The following is a 16,841-nucleotide window of genomic DNA, read 5'->3' on the forward strand; positions in this document are numbered from 1 at the left end:
TGGCCTTTGAACCTGCGGTCAATGGTGCACAATCTTAGAAAACAAAACCGCTTCATTCATTGAACCTAGACAGTTTGTACAACAGGCAGATAAGAGACTGGACCTTGTTCTTTGTCCTGTGAGCTGCTGAGGTGAACACACTCACACAGTTTGCTTTACATCAGATTCTCATTTACTGCCCTTTCTTTACCTGCTGTTCTGATTTGAAGCCTTTGTCCCAGTTGGCGGATTCCTGCCAGACTCGGACAAAACGTTCTTGACAACATTCCCAGAACATTCCACACTAAACCAGAAACACTCACTAATCCCCTGGACTAATAGTTCTTAAGATGTTTGATGCGAAGGTTGTGGAGTGGTTCTAACGCCTTCAACTGCAGAATTTCTTTTTATTTACGTCCCTTAAAAGTTCTTCCTACATCAGACTATCAAGGCCACACACACATACTGCTACAATACTTGCAGCATTGTTACATTTAAACTTGAACTAATCTAGGAATGAATAATAATGCATGTTTGTTCAGCATAGCAATGCATGCTGGGCAATATACTAGTTCCGCTTTTTTAGAAACCAGGGCATTTCCTTCACATCCGTCATGTATTTAACAAAAAAAGATGCAATCATTTATATGTAAATATATTATATAGCACATCGGCTGAATTCACACAACCTCCTCTCTGTAAATGTAAAAGTCAAAACCTCAAACTGGAAAATAAGCGTGCGTTCTTTAAGTACCGCCGGCGGTGAGCAGCTGTCATTTCTACCGCCCTGGTGTAAAAGTGGAACCAAGCAGTCGGGAAGTGCAAACAACCACAACAGCAAACTGCTGACACACTACACAAAGTGAAGCTTCCACAACATTTTTTATTAGCTTTTTCTCTTTTAGAATATTCAAGTACACGGATTCACAGATCCAGGAAACACAATCAGTAGCAAATACTTTCAAATTATCATTTTCCCTCGTCCAGGACAAGACACACGACCTCCTGTAAACATGATACAAAAACTGCTTTACAAAATGTAAACAGGTAGAAAAATATCTTTTCTGTAATAAGTATTTGTCTTCTATTTACATAAACTGCCTCACAGTATAATCTGGTTTTAAAAATACTGTGAAACTAACTTGTGTGTGTCCCAGGGGGTAAAAGGCCTTTGGTTTTCATTAACATATGAAACAACAAAAGAAGTCCATTAACCGTCCTGTGTACAACAACAGTGATTAGTGGACTGCTGATTGTTGGGCGCTTTGTCCAAACGATAACAAATTTACACAAGTTTCGAAAAGGTGTGATTTTCCAAAAGATCAGAGCAAAAAAAAAAAGAAAAAGAAAAAGAAAAGCTGCAGCTACAATCAAGCATCGCTCCGTGGGACGCCAGAACCGCACAGCCTCCGCTGCACCACGTACCCCACCACGATGAGCAGCATCTCTGTGGTGCTGCTGAGGGCCACGATGAAGGGCGCCTGGGACGCAAAGTCCGCCTCCGCCCGGCGGAAGGACAGCTGCATGACGGCGAGCGCCAGCAGGCTGTTCTGCACGCCCACCTCGATGCTGACCGTCTTCCTCTGCGGGGGGGCCAGGCACGCCAGCCTCGCCATCACCGCCCCGACCACCAGCCCCAGCAACGGCACCGTCACGCCCACCGCCACAATCTGGGGTCTGACGTTAGCCAGGATGGACGCGCCCATTTGGTAGGCCATGAAGATGCCGCCCACGATCAGCACGAAGCTGAAGGGCCGTATGAGCGCGAGCAGCACCCGCGTGAGGGCGGGCAGGTGCAGCTTGACCAGCATGCCCAGCGAGATGGGGATGGCGATGAAGAGGAGGGTGCCCAGGATCTTCACGAACGGGACGTGGAGGGCGGCGTGCACCCCCAGCAGCCGCCCGTACAGCGCCGAGGACAGCGGCATGGCCGCCGCCGCCACCACCGTGGACACCAGGGTCATGGAGATGGCCAGGGTCACGTCCCCGCCCAGCAGCAGGCTGTACAGGTAGCCGCCCCCGCCCCCCGGCGCCGAGCAGGTGATGACCAGGCCCAGGGAGAGCGCTTTGGGCAGGGAGGCCAGCCTGGACACACAGTACGCGTACAGGGGCATGACCAGGAACTGGCCCAGCACCCCCAGAAGGAGCGGGACAGGGTTCTTGAGCAGACCCCGCAGCACCTCCACCTCTACCTTGCACCCAAAGGCACACTTGTTGACGAAGATGAGAGGCAGCAAGGCGAAGAGCACAGGGTTCTCCGAGAAGTGGGACAGGCCACCGGACTGAATGAGCCGGGTGGCCGGGTCATCGCTGCCCGGCGCCACCCTGATGGAGTAATCGGTCCTTTCCTCGATCACTAGCGGCTCCGAGTCCTGATCCAGCTCCAGCAGCTGGATCTGCAGCTGAGCGGTGCCTGGGAACCCGGAGCGGATGCTTATGATGTAGCTCCTGGGCGGACCGGCGTGGCCGCCGTCCGTCACGTTGAGGATGGACAGGACCTCCGGGTCCAGGGAACGGACTCGCACCGTCTGCTTCCAGCTGTGGCGGCCCGTCCTGCTGGCCGCCGAGCTGCGGTACCCGCTGGAGATCACGATCACGCCGTTGGTGTTCTCGGGAAACTCGAATTCCTGCGACGAGCCGTCTCCGATCCGGATGTACCTGCTGCCGCCGCCGGCGGTCGGCTCGGTGTCGTTGCCGCCGTCGACGGTGAGGTTTCCGGTGGCCCACGCGCGCTCCGCTCCGCCGGTGATAATGAGGAGACAGCTGACGGTGAAAAGCGTCCTCATCCTCCCGACAGACGCTTCAGCCCCGCTGCCGACGGCTACAACACCGCCTCGCTCCCCTGCAGCGAACCTTTCATGCTACTCTGGCACAACACGACTCCGACGCGGGCGGGTCCACGCCTCGTCTGGCTCCCATTTTCTCGCCGCCTTTATACCGGAGCCTACACATCACCCCGCCCAGCGCCGCGCTGAGCCCCACAGCGTCTCCCGCGGTTGTCCGTGGGCCCTGGTCGCTAAAATGTCCGCGCTGACGAGCTCACGTTCCGTCTCAGACGTTTGTCTTCCCGGTGGATGGAACCGTGGGCATCGCCGCTGTTTGTGTGGTGAAGCTAGCTTGAATAACGGCGCGCTTCCGGTTCAAAACATCAGCTAAAGGTTGATTGTAATAGACGTGTGTTTAACGTTCATCGCATTCAAACAGAGGTAATTCATCCTTTCTAATTTTGTTCCATCATCAGCAGTGTCTTTGTCTATTATTTCTGCGTACACAGCATTAAAAAAGTGTCACGTGACTCACTTTGGTCTGTGTCAAAAAGAGGAAATAGTTTTAGTTTTGTTTATGATTGTTTTTGGTTATTAATAACACTCTTCTGTTCTGCAAATCTGATAATAAAGATTAACATGCTACTAAAGTTAGTGTTAGTGAATGTTTACCAAGTGACAAACGTTTCGCTTATTATTTAAAGTTTGGCCACTTCCTGTCTCCCTCCCAGTGTGTCTCCAGCTTGACTGTTTGCGCCCCCACATGGGGGAGGGAGGGGAGGTGGGGGAGGGGCAGAAGGATTATCTATCACTCAGACACACGAGGGGGAAACGCTTTGGTTTTCCGACCAAAATGGCGGAAATGACAGACACTGTCATTTGTTGTATTCACGCAGCCCACGCCGCGTCTGGTTTTAGTCTTTTTCATTTCACACCGTGGACCCGGTTCTTGTTGGTCTGGTTCTGGATCTGCCCTCCTTCTAAACTTTTACTATGCAGATCTGACCTCTGACCCTTTGGCATCTACACTGATCCATTCTGACCATGGACGGAAATCAACACTCGCTCACTGAGTGGTTTCCAGTTACATCCTGCCGCCGACTCGGCTGTTGCTTGTTTGTCGTACACAAACATGAAACCTGACGCTGACGATCATGTGCATTTAAAGGGGAACTCTGTTGAGGAATTAATTTTCAGTTTCTGAGCTGGAGTTTCTCTGAGGGTTTCAGGCTGAGCCGTTTCCCTGGGGACCACGCGTCCTCCACTCTGTGAATATTCATGCAGCACCTCAGACCAGCTGTGCTGTGTTGTGTTGCAAATAAGGCCACGAGCCGAGATGACGACTAATTAGAAGCCTCCTCCTGAAATGCTGGTTCAGCAGCACGTTACTCATTGCCCTCGGCCAGATGATGTGTCTGTGGCTGAACGTCCACATAAGCAGCATAAAGAAAAAACATGGGTTTATTAATCCAGTAGAGCCAGTTCCAGCCGTCACTGGGCAGAAGGCAGGTTGCTGTCGGAGGCATCGGTGGCAGAGTGGGGCTACATTTGAGTCTTTTTATATATTAACAGCTCTTTTGGCCTTGAGGCTTCTAGGACCATTAGAATTCCTGTTTTTAAGGCCGCCTTTCTCCACATTCCAGCGTCACTGTGGAACCGGCTTGTTGGCCGACGTGTGCCCAAACGACAGCACGTGTCATTATAATCTGAAGTCAGTTCCAGGTCTCTAACTATATCGATTGATATTATTTACATTTTCTACAGAGAAACTAGTCATGGATTTCAACAAGCTTCGACTTTCAACAGTGCCTCACTTTTGTTTTAAATGGGAAAAGTTGTTAGACTGAAACCTGGGAGTTTCAGTCAATTAGCATTCAAACAAATCAGAACAGCTTCACATGAGCATGTACAGTATATGAAATTACAAGAACATTATTACTGCATGAACATGAATGTATCGCAGAAATGATCAATTAAAGCATCACAGTTACACATATCTGTAGTAAAGATATTGCAGGAATCAAGGATTTTGACCTACAATGAGCAACGAGCAAAAGCAGATGAACGTAAATGTACGCCAGTGTGAGAGAAGTACCTACACTCAGCACACAAAGAGCTGGAGTCAGATTAAAGACGTATTCAGGGGCAGCATTTTATTTCCACCAGTTAAATATACAAAAGAGTGATTTTGCAAAAGTCAGTGGAAACTTCAATATAAATAAAAACCTCCCACTGAACTTAAATGTGATGCAGAGGCTGAAGCTGCTCTGTCTCAGCTGGAGGTTTGTCCCCTCAGTAGTGTTCACACGGAGAACGCAGACAGGAAAGAAAAGCACACAAAGAACTATAGAATGTCACACAACCAAACAAAACCCATCATTCTCAAGCTGTTCTACACTTTATCCTTCAAAGAAGACCTGTTTTTGTTTCTCTAGCATAAATATGTCCATTAATATATTCTAAGCAAGGCAAATCAAGAAGTTTCCAGCTTGTATTCCTAAGACACAAAAGCATCATAAGGGTATTAAAGAACCCTTAGCAAATGTATGGAGGTTTAGATGTTGCTGGGTGAAAATGTCAACCCCTAAATGAGAAGAGATTGTTGATGCTACGGAGCTAAAGCCATAGAAAATGTCTGCCCAGGAGGAACAGGAACCCGACCTCAGTTACCACATTCAGGGCTCAAGTGGAAATTGTCTAGAAGAAGAAAAGGAAAAAAGCCTGCGTGTGCCACAGGAGGAACAGAAAACACGTGAGCAGTGTTGGCCAAGGTTGCACTCTGAACTATTGTCCTTCAGGCACTGGTGGGGACGCCCCTATGCAAACCTCTGCATCCCAAGTAAGGCATTCAAAGCAACAAAACAGGAAAAGTGAATACAAGCAGGAAAATTAGATGAACAATAAAAAAACAGAAACATCTCAAAATTGTGCAAGAAAAAGATGTTTTTCCTAGTAAATACACGCCTCCACCAAGTCACGTCTGACAAAATCTTCTGAACCGTTTCAAGCTACCCTGCACCAGGACCCTTAATGTTAAACTCTTTTTAAATCAATATACAGTTGGTAAATTCCTTTATAAACTGAATGAACAGATTTTCTTCTTCTGTACAGAGCAGACATTCAGGAGCATGTGAGCAGAAACAAAGAGGCATGGGCAGAGACAGAGGGCTATAAAAAGGATGGAAAACAGGAAAAGCAAGAAGAAAACTGAGATCCTGTGGGGAATTAGAGGGGACAATAGAAACAGGAGCAAAGGATCGAAACAGCAAGGTGAACCAGGGAGCGACTCGTGCCTACTTATTTGGGTTATGTGTGTACATATATATTTATAGAACGGGGGTAGTAATCAATAGGCTCATTAAGTCCTCCTGCTAGGAACAGTTCAATAGAAACACACACAGCTCCTGCCTCTGTCATTAGGCTCGTCAGGCAGCTGTCACTGCTCCAGGAGGAAGCCTCAGTTCCGCAGAGAAGCCAACCTGCAACGTGTGAGAGCAATGATTGAGCTGAACTGTTGAGATGAGACAAGACAGTTTACATTTACCAAGCTAATGCAGCTTAATAACGCTGGTCTGAGGTTCTTATGTTACACTTCCCGCTCTCAGCACAGCCCCAGATGGTGCCATGTCTGTGTAGACATCATGCCTGTGTCTCATTACAAATAAACAGACTAAGAGCTTGACATCGCTTTGACGCAGCTTCTCTTTGCAAACAACAGTTTTCAACTGTGGCAACATGCTGAGCAATCGAACTTCCTCATTTCATGTCATAATTTAACTGCCTGTTCACATAGTGTCAAAGCATGAATACAGCTTTACAAGGGAACCCAGCCTGTGATACACTAGACACAGGACTTCACCTGGTGACTGATCCTCACTTACCGTCGAGACAGCTGGTCCTCCTTCTCCTGACTCCGTGAGCTCTCTGCACCGATTGAAGTGGCTCCTGCTGGCAGTTGACTCAGCTGATCCATCACCTCCAGGCCATTCTGCTCCGCTATTTGGTGGATCAGATCATCCACCTGGTCCTGAGGTGTGGTCAGTGTCATTGCAGAGTTCATGGAGTCCTCCATAACCTGGCGTGGGAAAGAACGGGATGGAACGAATGGGGGTAAAAATAAGTCTGACTCATTCGTCTAAGCCCCATGTTCTCAAAACTGCGATTCAAAAAGAGGACTCCATTGCTCACCGAGGTGTGAACATCAAGGTTTTGTACTTGACTTTCAAACTTATCCATGACTGCAGACACCTTCTGGAGGTCCATGGAGTTAAGAGCTTTGTCCAGAGCTTTGGTCACCTGACCCATGTTTTTGGTCACCTTGGGGAAAAAATAGGAGAACTCCATTTATTCTCATGGTATCTGATCTTCTCGCCCTAAGTTAATTAAAACAGAAGGACCAACTTCATGCAGTATTGGACTGTACGGTGTCATGCATGCAGTAACTTACAGCCTTCATGGTGACAGCACTCTGGACTTTAGAGGCCACAGCATCAACACGTGACGCCATGCGCAGCCAGTTCAGACCTTCATTTTTTTTCCGAATAGCGTTTTCTGCATAGACTCGAGCACATTCCACATTTTTCTGTTGCAAAGCCTGGAGAAAGGAGACAACACAGTGTAACAGTTCAACCTCATCTAGTATTTGCCACAAACCCTCACATGTGTAGGGACGTATATGCTCAACAAAGAGGGTCCATGTTGGACTTGTTGGACATGTTGTTGTTGTCAATGATCTTTTGTTAATCTAGATTTCTCCTTGGTTTGTCTTTATCAATATTATTGTGTAGATTCAAAGTTATATAGAGTTAGCAGTAATAATCCTTCCTACAATTATGAAAACAGTAGCAGGAAGGCCTCATCCATCCTAATTTAAAAGCATGTAATCTTTTAACGCACGAGTTGATACAAATGAGAAGTGAGGTCACAGTCATGACTCAAGAGGCAAATTTCCCTGTCCAGTGAGATAATGATAGATTGTCTGTGTTGCATTCTTATTGCTCCACGACACAGGTCTTGTGAATTTCTCTAAATGAAACAAACAGACTTGCCTTGTGACACTGCAACATATTTACCACTGAATACATTGAGCCATAGAGGGAACGGAAGGTCCCATTTATTCAATGCTAAACTTTGGCTGCCCCCTGTTGACGACTGTGGTTTAAAATGTGCAGATACTGATTTTTTTTAAACACACGTCCATTATTTTGCAAAGTAATATCGTCTTTTGAAAGCAACAGCTCACTAGATTCATGAAATGCAACATTATTCCAGCTTCACCAACTTCTGTATGAGAGTCCTGCGCATGCCCTCCTGCACTGGTGGGGCGACTGCCTATGCTAAATAGGGAGGAACATTTGGAACACACTGTCAACTTAGTAGAGGAGGCTTCATCAGTGGAAGAACTAAATTAAATAAAATATGCAAGTTTGCAAATATGCAGTGAATCTAATATAAATAAAAAATTAAACAAACCCATAGACAATACTGGTGCATTATTTTGTATGATTTGGTGACTTTGGTCAAAATGAACATTTATTAATAATTCAGGGACACAACAACAGCAGAATCATGAATATATTGCAAACAGTTGTCTTGTTTTCCATCTTATATTCAGCCAACACAATGACCCAGTGGCTTAGCCATTTGCTTACCTTCTTGACCTTGGCCTGCTCCTTTTCAGAATCCTTCTCTGCTTTCTTGGCCAATCTCTCAAGCTGTTTTGATGTAAACTGCAAATGTAAAGTAAGCACATGAAATTAATACATTTTATGTGCATGTTAAATATTAATCTTCTCAATACATGCAATTTATTTCAGAGATGCATACCTTTAACTGGAAGAGCGTTTCTGTGGAGTGACCATAAGAGACACAGTTAGGAGCAGGGCATGTACTACTACTATGGCCAAATTCTAAGCACATGATAACACATACAGAGTCTGGTGACACTGTCTATTCTCTGAACCCTTATTATTTAAGTATTGGACAATTAAGTAGCTAGGGTCATGATGACTTTGTTGAGTATTGGTCTCTGGGAGAATTTTCATAATGGTGTAAATAATACAAACTGAAGTTGGAAGGCAGGTCCACAAACACAGACACTACAAATAGACACTACAAAGTTTCATTACAACTGGACACCATATAGTGAACATCACTATATTGACCACGTCACTATCTAAGATAAAGGTAAAAATCCTAGACCAGCATATAAATCGGGTGAGGCACTCCAGGCCTCAATGGCCACTAACGTGTCCCAGCTCTGCCTGCAGCTCATTACAGTGATCATGAGTCAATAAAAAAGCTGAACTGATGGTGCAGTGGAAGAACACAAAGCCAGTTGCAATCTTCCAGCCTCTAGTTGACTGAACACACCCGGTCCGTAGTAACCAAAGCACATATAACTAAAACAAATGACTTACCTCTAAAAGCATTTGATGGAAAGTTACAATAATCTAGTAATGGGAAACCTTTTACAACACACATTATTATTGCTAAGTGTATTAATGCCAGTAAAATATAACTGTATGGGTTTATAAATGCACTGTGGAAATGTTATCAATGTATTATTGATTTAGTGGACCAGATTACAGTATCTACCGACATTAGCCCTGCGCACACGTATTATTTGATGAGTGACACCTGAGTAAACAGTCAACCGCTAAGAACCGATCCAGCGCAAGGCAGCTTTAATGCATTGTAAATAACATAGAAGAGCACAGCAAAAAGGAATCTGTTCAGACATGTAAAATAACCTAACTGAACAAGAACAGGTCTCACAGCAACCTGACAGTTGCGTAGCTAATTACCCGCCCAAGCTAATGTTAGCCAACTATAAATACGTTCGTGGTTTGGCAAAAATACAAGCAAAACTCATATAAATTAACTGTCGTAAGGTTAAAACACCACTTACCATCCATGTCGCCTGAAATATGTGTTCAAATAATCAAGGAATTTTTCTCAACAGGCTACTGTTGATTTGTTTTGATTTCACCGTGTACCTGACACCGCACTTCCTGGTTTAACATTAGTCACGTGACAATCCGTCTTCTTCGCCTAGGTTTAAGATTCTTGCATTCGCTCAAATAAACCAATATCGCCACCTACTGCTGAAACGACACTAATCAAACGTGTAAGTTAATAGAAAGTACAAATTTAGTACAAGTACCCATACGTCTGTGTTTGTTAAAATGTTAATTGGAAGACAAAAGGAGACAGTTAAGCCCAGTCAACCAGACACAACCCAGACACTTCACCTGGGAGAAGGTTTGCTGCTGAAGAAGGAAGAATTTCTAAGGAAACAAATGTGGCAGGAACTCATACTTGCCAAGAACAACTGTAGAACAAACAGAAGAGGTGATTTTCAGATTAATTTGATTGTTGATTTAAATGAACATGGACTTAATAACTAGTGCTATACAGTTCTTTGTGAAGTTCTTGCTACGCTAAGCTAAGCTAGCAGCGTCTACAGCCAGTCGAGTTTTGTAAACCAGCTACTGACACCAGTAATTTTGGTTTTAATAAAAGAGACAACATGTATTTATATGAAGCTGACAGCCTCAGCAGTGTAAACTGTGTTAGCATAAACAGGCAACTTCATTTGATCTGAGTTTGTCTTTAGATTGTTGCTTTGACATTTTTAATATTATTATAGACTATGTATTGGTTGCTCACGTTGGGACAGTCATTGTGCTACAGAGTTCTAGTACAGTATATACATTCTCCTCGTAGCACCACTGAGTACAGCATGTCAGATCCTCTGTCTCTGCTCCAGGAGCGCTGCAGGCTCTGAGGAGGAAGAAGTGGTACGAGAACCAGCTCAAGTGCGTGGCCTGTGCTGTCAGGGCTGTGCAGTTCGTCAGGGAATACGTGTAAGGAAACATTATCTAAATGAATGACACGTACTGTAAGAAAACCTGATGCTCTGTACTTGTAGAACATGTGTCAGCTTCTGCCTGTGCCTTTAGAGACATTGTGAACAAGATGAACGACCTGATCAAAGACATTACAGAGAAGCCAGATGTGGCACAAGACGCCTTTTACACATCTGCAGACTTTGGAGTGGACCTTGATGAGGTACAGCGTCAACATCTTCTGTAATGAATTGTAATCAAATGCTCAGTAACCTTCAACCTAAAGACTGAGAAACTATAATGTTGCAAAAGTATAATTAACAGCAGAGCTGCTGTGAATTAAATCAAATACTAATATGGCCTTTCAGTCGTATTACCAGCCTGCTGATCAATGACGTGTTGTGACGCTGTTCACCTCAGGAGGAGCTGCTGACAGAGCTGGAGATGCTGGAAATGACTGTGGATGACAAAAGCAAAGCCCCTTGTGTCCAAGTACTGGCTGCTGTGTCACCCAGCACTGGTATGAAGCGCGTGGAGCAGGTCCGACCGTGGACGCTGGGTCCAGGTAACATGAAGCGACATGCGTCTCAGTGCTGACCCAGTTCCTTCCCTCCACTGCTTGCCTGCAGCTAACATCTGAGGCTTTGCTTTCTTCTTCTCCAAGACAACACAGAAGAAGATGAGCTTGAGGGTGATTTGGAGCGTCTGTGGCGCTGGGCCAATGAAACGCCGTGAACCTACCACCTGCTACAGCACAGAGATGAGAAGAATGGGACAATTAGGCAGTTGTTAATTACAGTTATGTGTTGGTTTGTCCAGACTGGAGAGTTTCATGACAGTTCACACCTAGTGTTTTAGCTACTTGTCACTATTTCAGAAACTCCTTCACCAGTGGTTGTCACTTGGTGCGTTACTAAAAGTGTTTTGCACATTCACTGTGAAGATGTGTTGGCTCTGATCCTGCTGGACTGGTTGGTTCTTCTGATCGAAGGCTTTTGTTAAAAAAAACAACATTAAAACACTTAATAACAGCATCTGAATGGTAGATGTATTTGTTCTGACTGATACCACTACAATAGTAAATCCAGTGAACAAAGAGCTGGGTCCTGCTTATAGTCTGCCCCAATAAGTCTCCAGTTGTTTCAAAATGCTGCAGCCAGAGTTTGACTGGACTCAGGAAGAGAGATCACATTTCTCCTACATCAGCTTCTCTGTCCTGTAAAATAAGAATGCCTTTATTAGGCCCAAAATCCAGGAAAGAATTCAGTCTTCCAAAGCTCTTAAAGCTGCAGCTCCATCTCGTCTTCCAGGCCTCATAGTTCCTTGTGCTTCTCTCTCAGATCTGGTCTGACGTGGAATGTAGAATAAGCTACCAAGCTTTTCTGTAGGACCAGCTTTCAGTTCAGGTTCTGCTCTAGGACCAGGATTAGAACCTTCCTTTGTGATAAAGCTGCTTGTTATAGATGCTTCAGGTCACTATGGACCATTAGATGTTGGATGTCCTTCACACACTGAGCTCCTCTATTTTTTATGTCTCCATTTCTCTTCACCAAGTCCCGTCATGTGGCAGCATACACATTAATAATGTTTTTGGAATGAGTCATGAGTTTACCAGCACGGTGCTCTTTAAATTCAGTGTTTGCTGTGCGTGCTGTAAGCCACAGCACAGGATTAGTGCCTTTCATCCCGTCACACAGTGACAGCAGAGGAGCACTGGCAGCAGCAGCTCCACACGCGTCGCTCCTAATGCAGACGATGCATGTGCTCTACACTGACAATTTAAAAGCGATCATGTGAGCACTATGCATGAGGGAGGTCACGGCAGCTGACTGAAGCCTGATGGGGTCTGGAGCAAGTCAGAAGGACAATACAGGTAGGAACCAATTTCACAAGCTGTCACCCAGTCACCCTGGGAGATTCCGCCGCTGGTCTTCATTCATGTAGAATTAATGACAGAAACCAGGCTCAGTGTAAACCAGCAGAGTATCCAACTTTTTAATGACACTGTGCATAATTTGATGTTTTTGCTACGCCCATCATCTATTATATAATGGTAAAGTGGTAAATGATGTTGTTCCCCGCTGGATAATGATGTCAACGCAGCTCTAACCAGCTTAGGACATTAGCACTATCCAATTAGGAAGCGTCATCGCTCCTGATAGAGGAACACTTCCACACACACTCCTGGAAGTCGTCAGGGTTGCCCTGGTGACCTGCATGACGATCAGACTCCATGGGAATTAAGTAAAAGGCTGGAACAGCAGCTATTGTAGCCTGTGTGAGGGGTATGAGAATGAAATTAAGCACCCACGCTGTCTGTGAGTTTAATCACTGTCCTTCCTCAACGCCTCAGAGAGACCCCCCTCGTCTCCGGCCGATGCTGAAGCCGACCCGGCCGGCTTGTCTCCGCATCCTCCCACCATCCTGGTCACAGCTCCGTCCAGGGAGAACATCTACGGCTCAGCCTCCACCCTCACCATCGCCGACGCCGTCAAGGAGCGCAGGCCGTCCTCCATGCCCTTCATAGTGGGGAAAAAGACAGTGACCACATAGTGACCTCACACCTCCAGCATGTCAGCACTCGCTCACCCTTTGGTGAGATACACTAAACCAGAGGACAGCACAGCTCAGTCCATGCCATGTGCTGCTTTACTAGAATTATGGAAATTAATTATATCACCGTCTTTGTGAGCATCAGTGTGTGACTATAATCCCTGATTACTTTATTTCGTCTTCATTTGTTTTACAAACTTCACTTGCAACTACTTTCCCTTTTAGATTGCAGTCAGCAAAGTCAAACAACCTTATATCGTGTGACTTCATTTCAGACGCACAAACACACACGCAGTCGTTCACGGCCGTTTTCTTAGAGGTTTTTAACTCCGGGAAAGTTTTGTCGACCAGCTGGCGCTTCCGCGCGGAAGCCAATGGCGGCGCCCTGCGCGGTGTGAGCTTTTCGCTTCGCGCAGTCGACGACCCGGAGACGGATCGCCGTCAATAGCATGGACGCCGCAGGAGAGGACGAGCCAGAGCGCATCACGCTGCGCTCCATAAAGAACAGCACGTTCACGGTGCCTCCGAAGGACCGGGTAAGAGACGCGAGCGGGGGCTTCACTCGCTGCATTCACTGGCAAAGTCGCAGCTGATCTCATTACTGGCTCGTTAGCGTGTTCCCGGTACAGTGTGCGTCCGCTCGATGCACCCTGGGTCCCGCTGACCCGACCTGCTGCTGCTGCATGCATGCATGCGCATCTACGTCCTCTGTTCATTAGAGCAGCAGCGATGCCAAACGCTTCGTCCTAAAACTGCGCTTTAAGCACGTGGAGAGAACGACGATGCGTGACCTGCTCACTGATCCTCTGTCGCCTTTGTTTTATAGTTTGGCAGCTGCAGAAGTGTCCGGGAGTTTGAGAAGCTCAATCGCATCGGAGAAGGAACCTATGGCATCGTCTGTAAGTCCATGTCTGAGCATCCACCCGTTTAAACCTGCAAATATCGACGTGTCTGCTTTTCTGACGCAGACCGAGCCCGAGACACCAAGTCTGACGAGATAGTAGCACTGAAGAAGGTCCGGATGGACAACGAGAAGGACGGTGAGTTAGTCATGAAGCAGCAGGACGGAAGTACAGAGTATGATGACGTGACGTGCTGCTCTGCTCCTGGCAGGAATCCCCATCAGCAGCCTGCGGGAGATCACCCTGCTGCTGAGGCTCAGACATCCCAACATAGTGGAGCTCAAAGAAGTGGTTGTAGGCAGCCAACTGGAGAGGTAACACACACACACACACACACACACACACACACACACACACACACACACACACACACACACACACACACACACACACACACACACCCTGTGGCCTCTGTAAACGTCCCGTCATGTTCTGTCCTTCAGTCTCTTCTTGGTGATGTGCTACTGTGAACAGGATCTCGCCAGTCTGTTGGAAAATATGCAGACCCCCTTCTCTGAGGCTCAGGTGGGACCTTCAGACCTTCAGTGGGGCGTTAACGTAATTGTTCTGTTTCAGGACCACCCATATCTAAAACCTCGCATTGTGCCCGTTTGTTCTCTCTTACTCAGGTAAAGTGCATCGTTCTTCAGCTGCTCAGAGGTATGGAGTATCTCCATCATAACTTCATCATACACAGGTCAGTCCCTGATATTTACTAGGGACTCAACAATTAACTCTCTCAGAAAACATTATAAGCACAAGTCACAGATGAAAGAATCTGTCTAGTAAAAGATATCTGTTCATTAAGTGTATTTATCTTGAACTGTCGTATCTTGTATCAAACATTGTCATTGTCATTGTCACCTTCACCCTTTTGTCACCTGCTTTCAGGGACCTGAAGGTGTCTAATCTGCTGATGACGGACAAAGGCTGCGTTAAGATTGGTGAGTCGTCACTCTTTCCTCCGCCAGCTGCTGCTGATCCCTGACTTTGCTCTTTGTTCTTGACTGATGTTCCTTCTGCATCCAGCTGATTTCGGCCTGGCCAGGATGTATGGCATCCCCCAGCAGCCCATGACCCCCAGAGTGGTCACGCTGTGGTGAGTTCAGGGGTCCTGTCAGCTGAAGTGTGCTCAGCCTGAGCATCGTCTTCTCCAGATTGTTTGAGTCGTGCTCGTGCGGTCTCCGTGGAAACATCCCCTTTAATCCAGTTTACTAATCCTCCCTTTTTAGCTCCATTACCTCCGCTCCAGCCTCTGTCATGAAATGTGTTTTGTCCCTGTCGCCTTTCAGGTACAGAGCTCCGGAGCTCCTCCTAGGGAGCAGGAGCCAGACTACAGCATTGGACATGTGGTGAGCGTGGCGGCAGCTCATAGCCACAGTTTTGTCGAGTCAGCTCCTTTTTTAAGGTTGTCATGGCATCTGCCTTGCAGGGCCGTGGGCTGCATCCTGGCCGAGCTGCTGGCCCACAAGCCTCTGCTGCCTGGGACCTCTGAGATCCAGCAGGTCGACCTGATCGTGCAGCTCCTGGGAACTCCCAACGAGAACATCTGGCCGGTGAGACATCAGCGCATCCTCCACACGAGCTGAAAACTCTTAGTGATGTTAAAGGAAGATTATTGTGTGTGTGTGACTCCCAGGGATTCTCCCAGCTTCCCCTCATCAGTCAGTACAGTTTGAGGAAGCAGCCGTACAACAACCTAAAGAATAAATTCACCTGGCTGTCTGATGCTGGCCACAGGCTGCTCAACCTGCTCTTCATGTACAACCCACATCGCAGGTACACACACATGCTTTTCCTGCTGTTGTTATGATGCTGTTACATATTCGTATATGTATTAGTTTCTTGTGTTTTCTGGTCCAGAGCAACAGCCAAAGATTGTTTGGAGAGTTCCTACTTCAAAGAGAAACCCTTACGTGAGTGGAGTCACTTTGCAACCAGCGTGTTCTAGCTGCAGTTGCTGTTGTGTTTATTGTGTCTGTGCTCCTCTGTGCAGCCTGTGAACCAGAGCTGATGCCGACGTTTCCTCACCATCGCAACAAACGGGCCGCCGGTCCTCCTCTGGCAGAGAAACGCTCCAAGCGGAGCAAAGTGTGACGGCTGCCAACTGGATCGCTTTTGGTTTCCACGGCAACGGCTGGGGATGCGGATTGGCTCTGAAGGACGTTGGTGTTAGGAGCAAAAAGGTCCAGTCATTGCTACAGATCAGCACAGGATTATAATAATCACACTGCAATGATGGGACGTTTTAAAGGCTTTTACTCTACTGATCAATGCTCTACACGCCGTCTGCTCGTCAACGCTCCCACTGTTTAACTGCAAGGTAACGTTATAGTTGAGCTGTTTAGTTGTAGTAGCCAAACAAGCCGTTCCTGATCTTTCAGCTCAGCGTGCAGTGACGCAGGATCTGTTCGATACCTCTGGGAGGTGAAGCAGAAGATTCGCCTTTGAGAAATGAAAGAAAACGTATGTCAAGATGTTGAGAGGACAGTAAAGAGCCTGGTTTGATCCACCATCGCTTGGTCGAAACATTCCAAGGCTACACTATAACCACTGTAACCTTCTGCTAGCAGCGCTAGCTGTCACGTTGTTGTAAAGGTACATCCAGTATCTTACAGTTAGATGGTGCTTATTGAACAAACATGTTGTTTAGCGCAATGTTCTCTGTCTCCAGTCTTTTGAGTTAAAGCCACGAGAGCTTGTCACAAAACCTGTTTGTGTCATTAAATCAGTCATTCAAATCCGTCGGGCAACAGGTCAACGACATAAACAAAATAAAGATGTCAAAACAG

The 16,841-nt window shown here is 46.6% G+C and overlaps 4 protein-coding genes and 1 long non-coding RNA gene across 5 annotated transcripts; 2 read left to right on the forward strand and 3 right to left on the reverse strand.

Annotated features, from left to right (window-relative positions):
* Nucleotides 1-842: 842 nt before the first annotated feature.
* On the reverse strand, nt 843-3,342 carry slc10a3 (solute carrier family 10 member 3). The gene has a single exon (XM_029154616.3). The coding sequence runs from the start codon at nt 2,763-2,765 to the stop codon at nt 1,350-1,352; it is 1,416 nt and encodes a 471-aa protein (XP_029010449.1). The 5' UTR covers nt 2,766-3,342; the 3' UTR covers nt 843-1,349.
* Nucleotides 3,343-4,871: 1,529 nt separating this feature from the next.
* On the reverse strand, nt 4,872-9,794 carry chmp1a (charged multivesicular body protein 1A). The gene is made up of 7 exons (XM_029154472.3): nt 9,655-9,794; nt 8,571-8,590; nt 8,396-8,473; nt 7,192-7,338; nt 6,933-7,061; nt 6,626-6,819; nt 4,872-6,223 (listed from the first exon to the last, which is right to left on the reverse strand). Exons 1-7 carry the CDS (start codon nt 9,659-9,661, stop codon nt 6,202-6,204), a joined length of 597 nt encoding a protein of 198 aa, XP_029010305.1. The 5' UTR covers nt 9,662-9,794; the 3' UTR covers nt 4,872-6,201.
* Nucleotides 9,795-9,796: 2 nt separating this feature from the next.
* On the forward strand, nt 9,797-11,628 carry LOC114857718 (charged multivesicular body protein 4b-like). The gene is made up of 5 exons (XM_029154473.3): nt 9,797-10,097; nt 10,516-10,612; nt 10,709-10,817; nt 11,015-11,159; nt 11,259-11,628. The coding sequence occupies exons 1-5, from the start codon at nt 9,932-9,934 to the stop codon at nt 11,327-11,329; spliced, it is 588 nt and encodes a 195-aa protein (XP_029010306.1). The 5' UTR covers nt 9,797-9,931; the 3' UTR covers nt 11,330-11,628.
* A 931-nt stretch (nt 11,629-12,559) lies between these two features.
* On the reverse strand, nt 12,560-13,500 carry LOC129604286 (uncharacterized). Its single transcript, XR_008695057.1, has 2 exons — nt 13,398-13,500; nt 12,560-13,113 (listed from the first exon to the last, which is right to left on the reverse strand). It is a non-coding gene; the product is annotated as an uncharacterized LOC129604286 (long non-coding RNA).
* A 48-nt stretch (nt 13,501-13,548) lies between these two features.
* On the forward strand, nt 13,549-16,841 carry cdk10 (cyclin-dependent kinase 10). The gene is made up of 13 exons (XM_029153295.3): nt 13,549-13,683; nt 13,974-14,046; nt 14,116-14,187; nt 14,261-14,363; nt 14,493-14,574; nt 14,679-14,746; nt 14,941-14,993; nt 15,079-15,148; nt 15,342-15,401; nt 15,482-15,605; nt 15,689-15,828; nt 15,913-15,965; nt 16,046-16,841. Exons 1-13 carry the CDS (start codon nt 13,597-13,599, stop codon nt 16,144-16,146), a joined length of 1,086 nt encoding a protein of 361 aa, XP_029009128.1. The 5' UTR covers nt 13,549-13,596; the 3' UTR covers nt 16,147-16,841.

The sequence above is a fragment of the Betta splendens genome, chromosome 6 (assembly GCF_900634795.4).
Source record: "Betta splendens chromosome 6, fBetSpl5.4, whole genome shotgun sequence".
In the NCBI taxonomy this organism is placed as follows: domain Eukaryota; kingdom Metazoa; phylum Chordata; class Actinopteri; order Anabantiformes; family Osphronemidae; genus Betta; species Betta splendens.